Here is a 20,963-nt window from a genome sequence, read left to right as displayed (position 1 = left end):
CATTGGACTACAGTACGGAAGATCCCAGGTTCAAACCCCACAACCACCAAGTTGCCACTGTTAGCCCCTTGAGCAACGCCGTTAACACTAGAAGCGCTGCACCAGTGTGACCTACTTATAACGCGGTTCACCTGTCATTTTGACCGTCTATTGTTTTAATTGGGAAGCTGTTGCTGACACACAATGATTGCCCAAAGCAAATAGTTTAGCTCCAAGATAAACTTGCACTTGGGCAATGCGCCGTTCATTCCCGCGTTGATAATTAGCGGTATTTTTCTTTTTCATATTCAACTGAGAAAACCTACTACAGAGTTTTTAAGGGGACAAAAGAAAAGAAAGAAAACGACACAAGAAAAAAATACAGGTCATATTTTGCATTATAACCCAAAGTTTTTGGCCATCTAGGGGCTTTGTACTATAACAAAAAGAAAAGCTCTACTTAATTTTATATCGTATGGATTTATTAGTTTGTTAGGATTCATTAGTATGGTCACATAAGATTCATGTAATAAAAGCGAAGGAAATGTGAAATTGATGTGTGGCCACTTAATAAGAACTAAATCAAAGATTTCGGTATCTAAAATGAGTGTCACATCTGCATAGTGACACTAAACAGCTGAACAACTTCACTTTTTCGTTTACCTGAGAAAAAAAAGCTGTATTTTGTTTGTTTTTACACACACACACACACACACACATCTCCCCTGAGCCCTCGGTAAACATCCAATCACCGTCCGTATGCAAATAAGTCAAGACGTAGCCTAACGTGGTGTCGTGTCGAATTTCAGCGGTCACAGAGTGGAAAGACTTTGAAGAAATTGCAGCATTTTTTCAGTTACAACAAGCACAGCGAAGAGTCCACGTCCGCTGAATTCGACAGACTGAAGACAAATTACTGTTGTCTGACAGACCTCTACATAAAGCCTATAGTAAAAGCCTAAGTAAATGAATATAGTCAAATTTACCTTGTGTTTTCTACTATAAAATTATCATAAACCAATGACTATATTCATCTACTTAGAGTTGTTCATTTATGATATACATACAGTGGTGTGAAAAACTATTTGCCCCCTTCCTAATTTCTTATTCTTTTGCATGTTTGTCACACTTAAATATTTCTGCTCATCAAAAACCGTTAACTATTAGTAAAAGATAACATAATTGAACACAAAATGCAGTTTTTAAATGAAGGTTTACGTTATTAAGGGAGAAAAAAACTCCAAATCTACATGGCCCTGTGTGAAAAAGTAATTGCCCCCCTTGTTAAAAAAAATTACTTAACTGTGGTTTATCACACCTGAGTTCAATTTCTGTAGTCACCCCTAGGCCTGATTACTGCCACACCTGTTTCAATCAAGAAATCACTTAAATAGGAGCTACCTGACACAGAGAAGTAGACCAAAAGCACCTCAAAAGCTAGACATCGTGCCAAGATCCGAAGAAATTCAGGAACAAATGAGAACAAAAGTAATTGAGATCTATCAGTCTGGTATAGGTTATACAGCCATTTCTAAAGCTTTGGGACTCCAGCGAACCACAGTGAGAGCCATTATCCACAAATGGCAAAAACATGGAACAGTGGTGAACCTTCCCAGGAGTGGCCGGCCGACCAAAATTACCCCAAGAGCGCAGAGACAACTTATCCGAGAGGCCACAAAAGACCCCAGCACAACATCTATAAAACTGCAGGCCTCACTTACCTCAATTAAGGTCAGTGTTCACGACTCCACCATAAGAAAGAGACTGGGCAAAAACAGCCTGCATGGCAGATTTCCAAGGCACAAACCACTTTTAAGCAAAAAGAACATTAAGGCTTGTCTCAATTTTGCTAAAAAACATCTCAAAGATTGCCAAGACTTTTGGGAAAATACCTTGTGGACTGATGAGACAAAAGTTGAACTTTTTGGAAGGTGCGTGTCCCGTTACATCTGGCGTAAAAGTAACACTGCATTTCAGAAAAAGAACATCATACCAACAGTAAAATATGGTGGTGGTAGTGTGATGGTCTGGGGTTGTTTTGCTGCTTCAGGACCTGGTAGGCTTGCTGTGATAGATGGAACCATGAATTCTACTGTCTACCAAAAAATCCTGAAGGAGAATGTCCGGCCATCTGTTCGTCAACTCAAGCTGAAGCGATCTTGGGTGCTGCAGTAGGACAATGACCCAAAATACACCAGCAAATCCGCCTCTGAATGGCTGAAGAAAAACAAAATGAAGACTTTGGAGTGGCTTAGTCAAAGTCCTGACCTGAATCCTATTGAGAAGTTGTGGCATGACCTTAAAAAGGCGGTTCATGCTAGAAAACCCTCAAATAAAGCTAAATTACAACAATTCTGCAAAGATGAGTGGGCCAAAATTCCTCCAAAGCGCTGTAAAAGACTCATTGCAAGTTATCGCAAACGCTTGATTGCAGTTATTGCTGCTAAGGGTGGCCCAACCAGTTATTAGGTTCATATTAGGTTTTTCACACAGGAAAATCCCTAAATAATAAAAACCATCATTTAAAAACTGCATTTTGTGTTTACTTGTGTTATCTTTGACTACTAGTTAAATGTGTTTGATGATCAGAAACATTTTGTGTGACAAACATGCAAAAGAATAAGAAATCAGGAAGGGGGCAAATAGTTTTTCACACTATGTCATATATATGTATATATGACAGTTTGGTCTTTGCAGTTAGTGCCCTTGTAGAGAATAAATAAATGAGTAACACCTTCCATTGTCCATTGATTTGGCTGAAACTATATATATATATATATATATATATATATATATATACAGTGGAACCTCGGATTACGAGTAACGTGGTTTACGAGTGTTTTGCAAGACGAGCAACAATTTTTAATAATTTTTTACTTGAAAAACGAGCATTGTCTTAGTTAACGAGCACCAAGTATCATGTTTCACGCATGCGCTTCTTGTTTTAACAACGAGCGTTACATCATCACAAGTGAGCCAACGGTTTTTCTCTCTCTTGCAGCAGGATTGTAGGTAATCGTCTCTCCTGCTGGGTGAATACACACACGCGCTGTGTGTGTGTGTGTGTGTGTGTGAGATGTGCGTGTGCGCGCGCACACACACACATTAACGGAGAGGTCGTTTAAAAATTAGCAAGGAACATCGCTAGTCACACTCGCGTGAGTGCATAGTAACGGGATTACTACTGTAAAGTAAAACAACAACAACAACAAAAATTAAACAGCTCCTCACCTTTGAAAACAGTCGCGACTGAGAAGAGTTTGTGTGTTTATTTGGCAACCCGAGAGAAGGGGAGCTGTAAAGCCGAGACCTATCGTCTCCCCTGCTGGGTCTTAGTGCTTGCTGTGTTTTTGAGTGTGCGTGTGTGCGTGTTTGTGTCTGTGTAAGGCAGAGAGTTTGTGTGTTTGTTTGGCAACCTGAGAGAAGGGGGCCGTAAACGCGAGCGAGCCCCCCTTCATCCCCCCTCCTTTCAGGTTGCCAACTAAACACACAAACTTCTCTTTGTCGCGATTGTTTTCAAAGGTGAGGAGCTGTTTAATTCGTTTTTTGTTGTTGTTTTACTTACAGCAGTGATCCTGTTAGTATGCGCTCACGTGAGTGTGACTAGGAATGTTCCTTGAAAACCCTTATCTGTCGGGGTTTAATTTTAATTTTTTTTAAGGTAAAGTACAGGTTAATTTGTTTTATTTTTACTATATATTTTGTATTAATTATATTTATGTATTTATTTTTTTGGGCTGTAGAATGAATAATTTATGTTTCCATTATTTCCTATAGGAAAATTAAATTTGGTTTACGAGTGTTTTGGAATACGAGCCCACTTCCGGAACGAATTAAGCTCGTAATCCGAGGTTCCACTGTATATATATATATATTTTTTGGGGAGGGGGGTTCTAATTTTTCTTCCCAATATTAGTCATAGCAGTACGAGGTAAACACGAGAAAGATTATACAATGACAAAAAACAGTGTCTACTTTAAAAATAGCTCTATTTTGTGCTTCCATTTCAAGTGGAGAGATATTTGATCGGCAGCCTAGAACAAAAGGACTGTAGGTGTGATCACAACCCCCTCCGAACGACCGTGCCATTAATCACTGACCACCTCAGAAGTTCCCTTCAATGTTTGCTGATGTTTTGCAAGTATTTTTATCACAATTCAAAGGCTTACAATTCATTTAGTTTAGATTTTTAGCAGATTCCATAACTTTTGTTCCCTGAATTAACATTCTAAGCATAGCTTTGTTGGGTCCTTTTGCATTTGCCACAGACAAGCCGCTTACAGGACAAGAACTTAAAAATGTAACGCTTAGTTTAGATAATAAAGATTCAAAGATTTAAATAACTTTATTAATCTATTAATCTATTTATTAATATATATATTCAAATAACTTTATTTATTTTATATATATATATATATATATATACACACACGTGTTTTATATATATATATATATATATAGGTGTCACGATCCTCCAAATCCTCGATTTGATTACATTTTCGATTCTAAAGTCACGGTTCGATTCTTGATTTAAAAAAGAAAAATTTGAAAGCACAAGCTATGCCATTTTAAGACTTTTATGCAATATAATAATATCTGACCCACTTCTGCTAAATGTTCACTTGTGTGAGCTTCATATATGAGGCGAGTTTGAAGTACTGGATTTTGAATTTCCCAGTCATCATTAACGTAATGCGCTGTGACAGTCATGAAGCTCTGTGTTGCTCTGGAGGTCTAGCAATCTGTAGTCAAGGCTACTAAATGTGCACTGCTAAGACCTTCAATAACTTTCTCCTTCACATTATTGTACATGGAGGGTATCACCGTCGCTGTGAGATGGGTCCTACTATGCGTCCTACTATTTCGTAGCGCGGTTCTAGCACGCTACCACATTCCCGCTGATTAGTTGCGTGGTCCGTTGCATAGCAACACTGAACGAAACAAGGTATAATCGTGGTGTTTGCTTTGGTTATGACATAGCATAGTTTATTATCTGCTGTGGTAGATCTGATTTATTTAAACACAATATTGTTTTGGCGATAATTTCACGGAAGCGGGTTCAGACCTAAAACGCTGCTCCGAGACGTTCAGAAGTTTTAAATAGAATGAACAAACTAATAAATTTTCTCAAAACGCTATAAAATTAAGTAGAGCTAAATCCCCTAAATTTTCTTATAAAATATTGCTGATTATCAACACGGGAATGAATGGTGAATTGTGTGTGTGTGTGTGATATATATATATATATATATATATATATATATATATATATAGTTTATATACAGTGCTCAGCATAAATGAGTATACCCCACTACATTTGTCAGAAAATATTTAGTTTCCTTTCAGAATCAACATTTTCTATGAGATACTATAATACAAAATACTCCCACAAATGTGGGCCATTGATTGCAAACAAGATTTGTTAATTTGCACAAACAAAAAAGTGATTCATTCAAAATTAATTCAAACCCATGTTGCAAAAATGAGTACACCCCAAATATAGTCTAAGGAGAAAAGCCATACTTAAGACTACAAAATTCATTTAACCAAAGGTGAGTCTAATGATTAATTTAAGAGGTGTCCAGCAGACAGGTGACTATAAAAGGGCATTACTTAACAAAAGAAAAAGCCCTTCCCATTTTATGCTGTCAGCAATGGCTTCACATGGAAGAGAAATGTCACAAAATATGAAAAAGGAAATAATTTCTTTACACAAACAGGGTGAGGGCTACAAAAAGATCAGCAAAGCTTTACATTTCAGTCAAAATACTGTAGCAAAAGTGATGCAAAAATTTAAAAAAGATGGAAATGCAACCATCTTACAGAGACTTTAAGGCCGTCCACGGAAGTTAACATCTCGACAGGAGCATCTTCTGATGAAAAGGGTTGAAGAAAATCGCCATGCAATTTCACTGCAGTTAGCTAAAGCAGTAGAAAGCCAAACTGGAGTGACCGTTTCCCGTGACACCATACAGTGCACACTGCAGAGGAGTGGCATGCATGGGTATCGTCCACGAAGGAAGCCTCTTCTATAGCCCATGCACAAAAAAACAAGCCTACAATTTGCTAGGGCCCATGTTGAAAAAGATGAAGACTACTGGGACTCTATACTCTGGAGTGATAAGACAAAGATTACTGTTTTCGGAACTAATGGTTTCAAAACTGTACGCCGTCGTAAAGGTGAGGATTTCAAAGAAAAATGCATGGTGCCTACAGTGAAACATGGTGGTGGCAGTGTCCTTATGTGGGGCTGCATGAGTGCTGCTGGTGTTGGGGAGCTGCATTTCATTGATGGTATCATGAACTCAACAATGTACTGCTCTATACTGTAGGAGAAGATGCTGCCATCACTCTGTGCACTTGGTCATCGTGCACTTTTCCAACATGACAATGATCCAAAACACACATCTAAAGCTACTGTTGCATTTCTGAAGAAGAACCGGGTGAAGGTGATTGAATGGCCAAGTATGTCTCCTGATCTGAACCCAATTGGAAACCTGTGGGGAATTCTGGAGCAACAAGTTAAGCATTACTCTCCATCCAGCATTCAGGCTGTAAGAGAGGTTATCCTTAAAATATGAAAAAAGATAGATGTTGCAATATGTCACCAACTTGTTCATTCCATGCCTAGAAGACTTGGTGCTGTCCTTAAAAATCATGGTGGTCATACAAAATACTGGATGTAGTAGTTTTTGTTGTGGGGTGTATTCATTTTTGATTCAGCCAATTTAAGTAAAACTGAAGATTTTGTGATTTAAGTTATATTATTAACCTTAATTTCAGGTTATGGAGTTAAACAAGTGTTTAATAAAACTCAGCCTTGTGAAAATTGAGCTACTGATTTAATTCATACTTTTTGAAAGGGTGTACTCATTTATGCTGAGCACTGTATATATAACAGTCGTCCCCCCCCCCCCCCCCATCTCTCATCTTTCTTTAATATACAGGCATGCTTCTAGGAACTAATTATGTTAGAATTCCAAGGTTTAACTATATGACTATTCGGTATGTATAAATATATTCAAGTACTTCTGTGAATTTATAAACAGTGTTTTGTTTTACACTGCAGGAGTGCAACCAATGAGTGTGACTGTATCTGGGTTTGTTGTCAAGTTATCACGTGAATGCAGCATGATCTAAATACATGGAAATACTTACAAGTGAATCAAATCACGTTGCAGTGGAACCTTGGGTTACGAGTAATGCGGTTTACGAGTGTTCCGCAAGACGCAAGATTTTTAATACATTTTGACTTTAAAAACGAGCATTGTCTTGGTTTACGAGCACCAAGTATCATGTTTCACCCATGCGCTTCTTGTTTTGACGCCAGCGTCACATGATCACAACTGAGCCAACAGTTTTTCTCTCTCTTGCGCTGCAGAATTGTCTCCCCTGCTGGGTCTTAGTGCTCGTCTCTTACTGGTTTAATTAATATCCGTGCACGCGTGTACTGTTTACTATAACACTGTGAGCCCGTGTGTGTGTGTGTAAAACATATTTTTTTTTGTATTCGGAAGCACGTGTGTACAGCGCATGTACTGTTTCTCCCTTCAGAAACACACACACACGCACAGAAATTAAGGTGGGAGACACACTCTGCACACCTGGACACTTTCTTGACCTCCGGAAGACATGCCTTTCCATCAACAAAGGCATACGGCATGGACACTATTTTAAACATCTTTAAAGTGTGCCAGTAGGGCAAAACGTATTCACATATATTTACTCAGTTTCTTTTATTCCTGTGTATATGTTTGATTATTCTGCATAACGTTAAAGGTGTAATCATGTAATGTTTGGTGCCAATCTCAAGCTGGCTTTATTTCAAGGATGTTGGTGAACATGGGTAATTGGTAGCATGAACAGAGCTCATGCAAAATTACTTTTTATAAAGTATTAAAAACTCCAACCGGATGGGTCACACGTGACAGACAAAATACCTGGCTGATTTATGCACGGAAAGAGGAACCACGTGAGGCGTGGCTAAGCCCTGCAATCACATCCGATTGGATGAATCACCTGTGGGACGGACTGACCCCGAAGGGACAAAAACCCTCAGGAAGTCCACAGTAGAGAGAAGAAGAGAAGTTATCATCACAACTGCAACCTACAACATCTTCCAAGCAGCTCGGGCTTCGCCCTTGCGGGCGCTGCGCCGCCGCTGCTGGCGTCATCCGCTCTTCAAGAACTCTCAACGAGACTTCGTGCCAGAACTCCGAAGTCCCGCAACAAAGGAAACCTCAGGAGAAGTTCCAGAGCACAGCCATCGGTAACCAGGCAACCAACGCCTCACCGAAGGGCTTTCCTGACTGACGTCATCTCTACAACAGCGCACCAACCAATCAGCAACGCCGTGATTCCCTTCGCTGGAGGCGAACCAACGGATGAGAACGAAACATAACGCAAGTAAACAAACAATGCTGCATACCTTGCTGAAGTTGGTGCTCGTTTCATAACTAAACCGTAAGATTAAACCCAAGACTCTGCTCTTGTGACTTTCGTTGATCTAGTAAACAGTACTAGAATAACTTCATTCATTTTCACTTGCCGAACTGTTTGTGTGTGTGTGTGTGTGTGTGTGCGTTCGTGCGGTCAAGTAGTGTAGTTTCATGTATCGTAGATTAGTCAAATAAATTCTTGTTTCTTTATAAAGTACTGTTGTCTTGGTCATGTATTTTAAAGCCTAAACATTTGCCCAGATCGTGTTACCTTGCTCATACAGTGGTTAATCAATCGGAATGTAGGTCCTACCGTCGCCGCGCTCGGCGGTACCGTTTGGCTTTGTGCGTTTGCTGGCTTTTACCGTTGAGTGGCGCTATATAACTACAGGCTGACGCCTCATGCCTTAGTTCATTCTCTGCTGGATTAATGAGACAGAGTTTTAGAACTGCAGGTAGTAGCGGATAAAATCAAGTAAAACATTGTAGTTAAACAAATTTATAATCACAGAACTAAAATGACGAGACAAATGTAGAATTAAAATTAAATTAAATCTTATTAGGATCAAATTTAAACCAAATAAATGTTAACACAGTGAGCCTTTAAATTTTATCACGTGTAATTAGAAAAGACGCGTGTAGGGTTTTGTGTCGTCTTATATCTTGTGTTCTTTAAATTTATAGTAGATTTATTAACTAAAATAAATGACCATAAAAATTATAACATTGTCAGGACGTTCTACTGCGTCAGCTGATGTTGGTCATTCAGCCCCGCTTGTGTTTTTGCGTTATTATAAGAATGAAATGCAGTAGACTGTTATGATCTGTAACGGATTCGACCCATGTTGCACGGGCGGCACCATAAAGCACAGACACGAGGCGAGGTCTTACGGGAAAAGGGTAATTTATTTAGGTAAAATGGGGAATGAAAGTGTTGAAGGAGGGAGAATGGAAAGAATGGGATAACGGTTGTGCATGTGCAGTTCCGGGGGCTGTGCCACACTGGCATGCGGGCACACAGCTGATGCTAAGTGTTGGTGCACGGAGTGGCAGAACTGAGCACGCGGAGGCAGCGCTCCTGCACGCTCCCTCGTGACGGCGCTTCTCCCGCTGTCGATGGCCGGCGCGAGTTCTCGCTGACGCAAAAACCTAACCACACTTTTCCTCTTCGGCAGCGGGGCTGCGAGGGCGGGCACGGTGCGGGAGTGAAGATGCCGCGGGAGCTCGCGCAGCTCTTTCTCGCGCTGTCCTCAGCGCGGAGATCAAAGGGCGGAATTCTAGTGTCCTTGTTTAAAGCGCCTGGGCCGCGTCACATCTCCCCACTGACATGCTTTTTTTTTTATATTCTCCATCACATCACGTACTTCCCAGCCCTCAGACAAACCTCCGCGCCTTGCTTTTATAATGCGGAGCAAGCCCGAGATCATATTAACGTTAATTATCGCCAGCCGGCACAAATAGGCGGCTCCGTCCATTTGCTGCCTATTCAGGGAGCCTACGGAGTGAGGGAGTAGTTATAGTAGATTTGGGCGTACACCCATCACACGCGCACGCCGTGGCAGATCATAATAATTGTTCTAAACTTGTATTTCATAAGGTTTTCCGAGCGGTGGTACAGCGCAACGGGGGTCATTATTTACTATTAAACATTAAACGAATTTACAAAACTTAATGCGTGCGATTAAGCGCTGATTCTACGTAGGAAAGTAAAGAAGAGGATCCTGATGCTCAACATTCTGGAGACCAAACCCCATTTAAATTAAATTAACAAATATTGCATGTAAATAACAATAGCCCACGTTTAAAAAAGCATTTTTATTTAGATTATAAAAATATAATCCTGCATCTGTTTTAGGTGTTCCAGCTGCCACTGTTCTAGAATTCAAATTAAATCAAATCTTATTAGGATCAAATTTTAGCACAATAAATGTTAACACAGTGAGCCTTTTGATTTTATCACTTGTAATTAGAAAAAAAGCGTGTATGGATTTGTGTCATCTTATTTCTTGTGTTCTTTAAATTTATAGTAGATTTATTAACTGAAATAAATGACCATAAAATTAAAACAGTGTTAGGACGTTCTACTGCGTCAGCAGATGTCGGTCTTTCAGCCCCGCTTGTGTTTTTGCGTTATTATAAGAATGAAATGTAGTAGACTGTTATGATTTGTAACGGGTTCGACCCATGTTACTCAAACAACTCAGTTCAGGTGTAAGTAAATGGATAGAAAGTAAATGTCTGTGCTGGGGGAGGGAGGTGCTAATGATTTGGTCAGCTCTGTGTGTGTGTGTGTGTGTGTGTGTGTGTGTGTGTGTGTGTGTGTGAGAGAGAGGGGGTGTCGCGGTCGTTTTCAGTGAAACAAAGGCTCAGCTGAAAAATGTTAGGCACATCAGTCACTTAACCCCCAATAAAAGGTATTTGAGTGTTATGATAGTTGTAATATAACAGATGCGCACTGAATACCAAACCTAAACCAGGCACGGAGATTATTGAACCAAGATAGCCCCCATACCCGTTTAAAAAAAACAAAACAAAGAATATTATTGTGTATAGACTGATTAAAAACAATGCAATTTATGCTATCATAAGGAAAATAACAAGTTCTTCCATTCCAATGATTAAAAAAGGTAACAATGTCAACTTTAGAATCTAGAATCCAGGAGATTAAAATTACACAAATTGAAATCACTGAAAGTCAGCCTCAGATTCAAGAGGTTTTTAAAGTGGGGAGAAGTGCATTTCAGTTCCTCTGAATAGGTGAGAACAGCCGATTCACACCTGGGGAGGGTGAATAATTTGTATTTGAATGTTGTCTGGCATTGTAAAGCACTATAGTGACACTAAAAGAACAACCCAGGATTAATAGGAATTCTTATACTGCATAAACATTATTTAGCACAAAAAAATTCCTCGCGCTCGGGAAAACTATGCGTGCGGTTGAGCGCTGGTTAGACTATTGGAAATTAAATCGGAGTGTTTTTATTTAGACTATTAAAAAAATAACCTGCGTCTATTTTTAGGCGTGCCAGCTGCCACTTTTTAGTTAGAAATTTTCAATACAAAGCTTATAATGCCCACATGACATGACGGAATAAGGCACGGCTGGTGATGATTGGGGTTTGTTGGGTTACAGTGGATTTTACTACGTGGTGTGAGTGCAATGGCCATCCGTCTGCTCGCGCTGACTCTGCTCTCCGCGGATGGCCGTACCGCCCCCCTCCCACCTCTCGCTCCTTTGAAGTCCGTGGGGCGCGTTCCATTTGCCCTGCTTGCATGCCGCACTTCCGCGTTGTTGCACGCGCGCTGCATACACAGCGCGTAGTAAAATCCACTTTAACCCAATAAACCCCGAGTATTTTATAGCGCGGGGTGCAAGCCCGGGCATCGATAGCAACGATAGCTCACCAGTCATGTGTAATTCTGCGGTCCCGCTGCTTCGCATGTCTGAAGGGGAGGCCGCCTAACTAGTGAGCGAGGAGCGATATTGATTTGGGCACACGCCGTGACAGGCTAAAAAAACTGTGTCAGATTAATGTGCAAAAACTATATAATAAAACTATATAAGACTACATGCCTTTATAAGGCTCAACTTTTATTTAAGCGCACTCACAATAACGAAAAAACGTTGTGATTTTGTAAGTGTTGTGATTTTGTAAGTGTTGTAAGCTGCGCTGCTCTGTATTGTTTTTGGTGAACTTGAGCGCGTCAGAAAATGAACGCAAACGTTTTTTTAAATGGTCAGAGTCAGTTTGCTTGCTGTTTTCCCGACGCGTTCATAATCATTAGTCTACTTCTGCCGGTGCGCTCTGGAAAACTCCCTGCATGCGGCTGAGCCCTGATTAAAACTATGGAGTAAATTAAAGAGGAGAATTACGATGCCGAATCGAAGTCCTGAGCCCAAACCTTAAATTAACAAATATTATAAGTAAAAAAACAATAGCCCATGTTTAGAAACCGTTTATAAATTCTTTCTGACATGAGTTGGCCCGGTGTTATGCGCAGAGCGCCGGGAGATTTCCTGAAGCTCAGAAATCACTGGGCATGTTTTCTAAATAGCCGCTATCTTTAATAACTGATGGAGGTTTTGAGCTGTATACACACGCATTCCTGCCTAAACAACTCTAAAAACTACACCTGTAACACAATAAACAGTAATATTTCAAACATTCTGCAGGCTGATATTTGGAGAAAGGAAAGAATAATGAATAAACCAGTTGTTGGGTCAAAATAACCCAACCAGGTGTTCATTTGTAAACTACATCTCATATGAGCCAACATGAGCAACCCAACAATGTGTTTAAAGTACCTGAAATAATCCAGAACTTAAATAACAATAAACCGATACAGAGATACGCTGTATAACGGTCATTGTTGTATTTACGGCAACGAGCGAAAATGTCACTTTGCGCCACCTGGCGGCCATTTTACGAATTACTTTGAAATGCAACTGATTTATTTTGGCCGCTGACGTTTTTACGCGGCGGTGAGCGCGACGGTAATAACCATTCCAATTGATCAACTACTGTAATTGCTAAATACTAGATTTTGTGTTATAGCCGTTGGCCATGTGATAACCAGAACTGGTAAGATACACTATATAAAGTGTACATTATAACTCTTGATTCAGTTAATCAAATTAACCCGAATCGTTAAAGATTCGATACAACTCAGAGCTAAACATTACTTATTAATGATGAAGGGATGCGTTGGCATTGTGTCCACATTAAAATGTCTATATTTTAGGGATGCACCGAAATTTCGGCGGCCGAAAATTTTCGGCCGAAATAGCATTATCGGTTTCGGCCGAAACGTAAGAAAGCGCCGAAAATAAAAGCCAAAATTGTCGCCACGCCTCTCCCATCCTCCCGTCTCGTTCGCGCTGTCATTACGCATCAAACACGGAGTATGTCGGCGGTTTGGAAGCACTTGGAAGCAAGTTTTGTTATTGTTAAACAGCCTTATTACTGTTATTTATTATCAATAAAAGTTTGATTGCTTAATTAATTTGTAGTTTTTTTAATACAAACAAAAAGAAAATATTTTAAACATGTTTTTTAATGAAGCCATTTTCGGTTTCGGTATCGGTTTTCGGCCAAGTGCATCCAAAAATTTCGGTTTCGTTTTCGGCCCAGAATTTTCATTTCGGTGCATCCCTACTATATTTATTGGTGGACAATGCTACCGTCATTCGTTGTTTTTATTATGTAAACCCTACGTATTAATGATGAAGAATGCCGGAACTTATTTATTGTCATTATTACGTTAAAACGCTACACCGGTGTGTGTGAATGCGGATGCGAGATGTAAGCTAGGATATAGAGCCTGAGTTTTGTTCTTCAGTATTTTTTTTGTTGGATCCACTAGAAAGTTTGTACTATAACCTGACAATGCAGCAAATAAAAAAATGGGCATGCATCGACCAGTTTGTCCATCTTATCATTACATGAGCATAAATCAAGGGGCTGTTACGCTGTCGAGAGCAACATTAAAATAAAGCCGAAAAGCTTTAATAATTTTGAAGAGAACAACAGTCTTTTCTGTTAATGTGTGTGTATGTTTAAATGAGAGGAGAAAGTTTTAATGTGTAAGATGAAAAGGGGGAGACAGGAGGGGCTGAAAGCAATAGTCTCCACTTACTCTAGCCCAGTGATTCTCAAAGTGTGGAGCGCGCCCCACTAGTGGGGATTACAGACATGACACGTTGGGCCCAAAGAACAGGAGGGAATTAGTGTAAAATAATAGGAAAGTACCTATTCTAATTCATGCTTTTCTTTATTGACAATTAAGATCGGACACTCAAAACTAAACAATCACACACAAAGAAATGGATCATTAATTCAAGTAAATTAAAATAACATCAGAGAAAAAGTGGAACCAAAGTGCAACAATAACAGTTTAACGTCGCCATGTTAATTGCAGAGGAACAATAGATAAGGAAACATTCGGTATTATATATGTAATTTTATTTATTCCAATGTGTATGCTGATGTTTCTGTATTTTTGTTAAAAATTTATATTTTATCAGGCAGTACTAGTCTGGCATTTCTAGTTTCCAGTGTGGCAACAAAGTTGCTTTTTGATCCTTCAGGCGCTGAACAAAAGGGAAGATCAACATTGTTCTACGCTTTTTGTTGGTGTGCGGCATTTTGCGATGATCCCTAAATAATTTGTTGTGCGAATAATGGTGTTTATGCTTTTAAACATGTATAATTTAAGGCGGATGTAGCTTAAAGACAGTGTAGAGAGGAAATATATGTGGGTATCCTTACGCAGCTATTGAATTCGGAGATGCGAATATAAAACTAACTTTACCGTGGACACAAACCGCGTCAGTAGTGTTCTGTATGTAGTGAGCGTAATAAAGTCAATGGATACATTTGTTACATGGACCACAAAAAAGCAGGTGATTCAGCACTATCAGCCTAATCAACCAAAAAGCCAGCCGAAAGGAAAACATGATGAAGCCTATGTTGCGCTTGGATTCATGGTAGGGATAGTGAGGGCAGAGGAGAGACCCGTGTGTGTTTTGTGTCTTAAATCGCTGGCAGCAGACAGCACGAGACCCAACAAAGTAGGAAGCCACTTAGAGACAACACACCCCAGTCACGTTAATAAGCCACTTGACTTCTTTGAAAGAAAGCTCTAGATAAGTGACGAAGTAAGCCTGTTATAAGAATTGCAAGTGTGTTTTATCTGTTTTGAACTTGGTGTTATTTGATCTTATTGGTTTAGAAAATGATATTTCAATAAATAGTAAACTTGGCCAATTTCGTTATCATTTTGTTGACCAGTGGGGCCTGAAAATTCGCCCCCCAAGCCCCCAATTTCTCTGTGAAGAGAGGAGAACCTTCCAGAAGAACAACCATCTCTGCAGCACTCCACTAATCAGGCCAGCATGGTAAAGTAGTCAGATGGAAGCCACTCTTCCATAAAAGGCACATGACAGGCTCCTGGAGTTTGCCCAAAGGTACCTAAAAGACTTTCAGACCATGAAAAGCATTTTTTGGAACACTTTTGGCAGTAATTACAGCCTCAGGTCTTTTTGAGGATGATGCTACAAGTAGGGTTGGGTATCGTTTGGGTTTTTTTCGATACCGGTGCCAAATCGATACTTTTAAAACGATACTGGTGGCAAAGCGGTGCCTGAACCAATACTTTACAAAATCCACAAAATGATGGTGGATGGCTTAAAATTTAACAATATATTGAAAGTTTAAAGTATATATGAATATATAAGTACTGATGTAGTACTACTAGTACTAGCTGGAAATCCATAATTATACACATAATCCCTGTTACATTAGTATTTTACAAATCATTTAACCATTTGTTAGCATGAATGAAATATTTACATTTTGCAATTAACATTACATTAGCCTACTACTAACCTGCGGAAAGGCTGCTGTCGTCATCATAATGGTGGACTTTTTGCTACGATTGGTATAACTGGGGCTGTGGTCATCCACATCAATAGAGCCAGCTGTTGTTTGCAAGCTGTCAAACACGGTGCATCCCTCTGCTTTTAAGTTTATTTCGTATGCCCTTAAATGTTTCATTAGATTTGATGTGTTTTCCCCTTTACACGCAACTGCTGTAAAACATTTGCACGTCGCGGTGTTGGAATCCTTTCTTGTGAAATATAGACTTTCGACCGTTTAGTTTTAGCCATTTTAACGAAAGTTGTTTAATTTAGCAAGCTAAGCTAGAGGTAGACCCCCTGCTGCAGTCAGCACAAGTGTAACGTTAGTTGCTGCATTCACGCGCATCTCGGATGGTCTCATTTCCTGATGATTTGTGCTTTTAATTTTTTTTATCTAATCTAATAAACTTTTAATCCACAAAAATAAAATGGACAGTAACATTACTGCAACAATGTTTTGGATTTGTATTATCAAAGCTTTGCGAAGTTTTCAAGATTTTTTCTATTTAAGAAGATAATAAATTTTTCCGATCATTTCTGACACCGCATGAACGCAGTATCTAAATTTTACTAGTGATCATGTGTGTTGATAAATCTGATGATTATTACAACTGTGTCATCATAGCCCCAGAGAACAAATATTTTAATCGACAGTTCAGGAATTTAAATTGCACCGAAATGAGGCACCGAAATTCGCGTTCTGTTTCGGTCCGATACATACTGGTTACATAGGTACCGGTGCCGTATTGGCACTGGTTTTCGGTACCCTACCCTAGCTACAAGATGGTTTTTCTTCTGAAAGGTCCTCATAGGACCACACAGAGAAACACTGAAGCTCTTTCAGACTAACCATTGGGTTCTTGGTCACCTCCCTGAATAAGGCCCTTCTCCCCCGATCGCTTACTCCCCCGGGCGGCCCACTCTAGAAAGAGTGGTGGTGGTTCCAGACTTCTTTAACCTCTGAAAGCCACTGTGCTCATCTGGACCATCAATGCTACAGAATTTTTTCTGTACCCTTCCCCAGACCTGTGCCTTGATACAATCTTGTCTCGGAGGTTTACAGACAATTGGAAAGAGGTTGCACCTGAGCTTAATTTTGAGAGTCATGGCAAAGGCTGTGTACACATTAAAAATTCTATTTAATTTTATTTTATTTATATAGCGCTTTTAACAATTGTCATTGTCGCAAAGCAGCTTTACACAACCAAAAGAATGATTTAGGTTTGTATGGAATGTGAATGTTTATGAACCAAAATGGTTAGATGGTGAGCAAGCCAAGGGCAACAGTGGCCAGGAAAAACTCCCTGAGATGGTAATAGGAGGAAACCTTGAGAGGAACCAGACTTAACAGGGAACCCATCCTCATTTGGGTGAAACAGAGAGCAGGAATTGTTCTGCATTCATACTGTGTGTTAGGTGGCAGACAGTTTAGCATTAACAGTGTTAATTAATGTTAATATGGAGTCCAGGTAGTTATTGAAACTCAGGTAGACTTGTAGGAAGTTCCAGGTCTGATCTATCGAACTGTTAAGTCCGCAGAGAAACAGCTGCCAACACCAGTCAAGGCCAGAACCGTCTTCTAGGTAAAGAGAAACCATCCCCAGACACATTCTAAAGAGAAACACGGGGCATCCATGTGACGAGATCTCCAAGCAGAAGCGGGGCACCAGGATAGGTCAGACAGGTCTGGAGGGCAGAGGGAGTCTGGATCACTGACAGCTCAGGAATGACATGTGTAGCTCGACAGAGAAAGGGAAAGAGAGAGAGGGAAAAGAAAGAGGGGGAGAGAGAACAGAAGAGGAGAGATAATAGTTAGGTGTGGTCACAGTCACATAATGTATAATGTGAATGTATATCGAATGTGACCGTCACAGGAAATCCTTCCTACCTGTGGCAATAAGACTGTACAACTCTTCACTGCTCTGAAGGTGATTTCTCATGATTAATAATAATATTAATACTAATGTTACTTTGTCCTCAGTCAAATCGTGCAATATTACACATATGTATGTCATTGAATGTTTGTTTTATCCCATTACATACTTCTACTCTCTTTATTTATTCTGCACTGTCACTTTTCAGAACAACTTGCACCAATAGTTATATTACTGTATTTTATTGTATTTTATTTTTATCTATTTGCACTATTCCACTGTTATTACTATTTACTGTGCTTCTGTATACTGTTTTCATTTTATTATTATTATTATTATCATTACTTACTGTATATTTATATTTTTCTTGTTTCTTGGCTGTTGAGCATGCTTAAGACAAAAGAATTTCCCCGGGATAAATAAAGCTTTTATTATCTTATCTTATTTTTTCTTATCTAATATTTAGTGTAGAGTGCATCCAGAGACTCCAGCAGGACTAATTATGACAGCATAACTAAAAGGGAGAGCCAGAAGGAAACACAAACATGAGGGCTCCCTGGGATGTAAAGCAAACAATCACCTGACCGTCAACAAACCTGAGTGAGCAATAAGAGTGGGGAAGACAGCATCTAAACATACCAGTTCACCATAATACTCTACGTCCATGAGTCCCCCAGATCTGCTCCTTTACCTAAGGCAAATCTATTTTATAAAGATTTTTTCCCAATGCGAATCATGCGAATCATCACTGCATTGGGAGCCAATGCAGTGAAGATAAGATAGGAGTTATTTGCTTATATCTTCTGGTTCTAGTGAGGACTCTCGCTGCTGCATTCTGGACCAGCTGAAGCTTGTTTATGCACCTAGTTAAACAACAATAAATTTGCAAAGATTTTAAACAAACTTCTTTCCTCAGAGAAATTTGCTGTATTGAGAAGGGATCAATGTATCTCCTCCTGTAAATTAGATGTGAAAAGGGGTGTTTTTCAGAGCAGGTATTGAATAGACAAAACTAATTAATACATTCACAATACATTCACATGCACACAAACAGATGCTGTTTGCCAGCAGCGCCCGTGCAATTGACAAATTCATTTATCTGCATAGAAAAGAGAAGCAATATTATGGGTTCTGTCATTTTTAAAAAATACATTTTCGTACTGAATGGGCAGTGGCCCACTGTAAAAACTCGCGGTGACCAAATATAGGTTCAGTGATACCTCAAATAATATGTTTAAATAGCATTTATTTCTGTATTGCTTTATATTTTTATACTAGTAAGTGGTGTTAAAAATGAATCCTTATTAATAAGTGTATTATGTATTATGTATGAAAGATATGGTGGGCTGCTGTGGGCCATGAAGTCCAGGGGCACTTTTTGGTCCCAGTCCGCCCCTGCCTGTGGCCTCACATCTCTGGGATCGAGGGTTCAGTTGCCGTCTCTAGAGTGTGGAGTTTGCATGTTCTCCTCGTGCTTGGTGGGCTAATAATTGGCTTTCCCAAGTTGCCCAAAGTGTGTGTGTGTGTGTGTGTGTTTCTGCATGTCCAGCGGTGGATTGGCGCCCTATCCAGAGTGTACCCTGCCTCATACCCAGCGTCTCCTGGGATAGACTCCAGACCCCTTTGACCCTGTACACAGGATAAGCGGCATAGAAGATGAATGGATGTGATAAATGCCTAAGAGAAACGTAGCTGAGATTAGAGATTTATATGATAAAATGTCACTATTTACTAAAAAGATTTTTCTGTGTTAATTCTATAACTGTATGTCTACTTTAAATAATCGCTGTCCTTTATTAAATCTTGACATTTTTTATGTGGAATTTTTTATTTAGAAAATGAATATTTTATTAGAAAATGCTTAAATAAATTATTACCTGCTTTCCAAAAAAATATTGATAGATTAATCAATATAATTAAAAAAAAATGTCTTTAGGTGCAGGAAAATATAAAAAGATGCAGTAAATTTAATTCCTTGGGGCAATCAGACAGCTCCTTCTTTAACGAAAAAACATGACCATCATCAAACAATTTCAATGTCCAAACTTACCTTTTAATAATTAACAGAGCCTATTGCAGACCAGTTGTTTAGTAATAGAAAACTTTCAGGTCATAAAAATTCCAGTTTTTTCTAATGCAATAACAAAAAAGTTGTTAATGTAGCCATATTGAAGCCAAACAAAATATTTTTTATAATAGAAGTTTTTTAATGTTTTTAAATGTTCTGTTTTAATCATGATTTCCCTCCTCTCTGAAACTGTCATTATTTAGAGAGCAAAGTGCAACTGGAAAGAAGAGTTTCTGTCACGTAACACATTTTAGGCTGACCTGCTCTATGCGCTTCCTTCAAAGACCAAAAATCAGAGGAATTATGTTGACCAGGATTTTTACTCATGTGTACAGAGGACAATTTTGTTTTGCATGGAGAAGTGTAAGTCAACATGCTGGTCAAAGGCTTGATATTGCTGGGATTTATCCTCCCATTGCCACTCCGTTTACACACAGTGGAAATGTGGATTATCAAAGCCTAGATAAAAATCTTCAAAAATATGGCAGTATACCTTTTAGAGGTAAGTATAACATTTATACAGTTTGCCTCTTCAATACTTAGACATACCTGATTAGTTTAAAATGTGTGATTGCACGTTTTTTGTTGTTAGGAGAATATTTTGTTTTAGAAAATTAATTACAAATACTGATAAAATTTTTAAGCATCTGTTTGCTCATCGTATCCATAAAAATATAATCCCAATCCACTTTATTCTAAGGTCTTGTGGTGCAGGGCTCTAATGGAGAGTATCCATACCTGACAATGGAAGAACGTATAGATGTTGTACGAAGAGTTAGAGGAGCTCTGCCTACATCAAAGCTATTGATGGCTGGATCTGGGTGTGAATGTAAGATGCTTTTGAATGTTTGTGCGATTTATTAAACAATAATAATAATAATAATAAAAATGATAATAGCAATATTATGTAATTATTATTATTATTATTATATTGTTGTTATATTATATAATTATACAGTATATTATTTTATTATTTTAATACTACTATAATAATAATACTTTATTTGTTGCATGTTCTTCTTAATTGCATCGAAAACAACAGTTTACATTTTGTTTTTGTCTAAAAAGTGATCATATAACATGCTCCTGTATTTTTTTTAGGTGTACAAATGTTTTTTCTATGTTAAACTTTCTATAATTTTGTGGTGGAATACTGATTTAAAAAAATCAAAAATATTTTTGTA

At 38.9% G+C, this 20,963-nt stretch overlaps 1 protein-coding gene across 2 annotated transcripts in view; it reads left to right on the top strand.

The window, feature by feature from the left end:
- hoga1 (4-hydroxy-2-oxoglutarate aldolase 1) overlaps window positions 1-20,963 on the top strand; it is a 55,829-nt gene that overhangs the window by 5,554 nt on the left and 29,312 nt on the right. Inside the window, exons 1-3 of one of the 2 annotated variants that reach the window (XM_053491365.1) lie at window positions 18,294-18,311; window positions 19,983-20,281; window positions 20,480-20,608. In XM_053491365.1, the coding sequence (XP_053347340.1) occupies window positions 20,047-20,281; window positions 20,480-20,608 (364 nt within the window). In that variant the 5' untranslated portion in view covers window positions 18,294-18,311; window positions 19,983-20,046. Of the gene's footprint in view, window positions 1-18,293; window positions 18,312-19,982; window positions 20,282-20,479; window positions 20,609-20,963 lie in introns of those variants that run through there. The other variant, XM_053491364.1, reaches the window with a different exon arrangement.

The sequence above is a fragment of the Clarias gariepinus genome, chromosome 3 (genome assembly GCF_024256425.1).
Source record: "Clarias gariepinus isolate MV-2021 ecotype Netherlands chromosome 3, CGAR_prim_01v2, whole genome shotgun sequence".
In the NCBI taxonomy this organism is placed as follows: Eukaryota; Metazoa; Chordata; class Actinopteri; order Siluriformes; family Clariidae; genus Clarias; species Clarias gariepinus.
The sequence above is the reverse complement of the archived record's forward strand: the minus strand, read 5'-3'. Positions and strand labels throughout refer to the sequence as shown.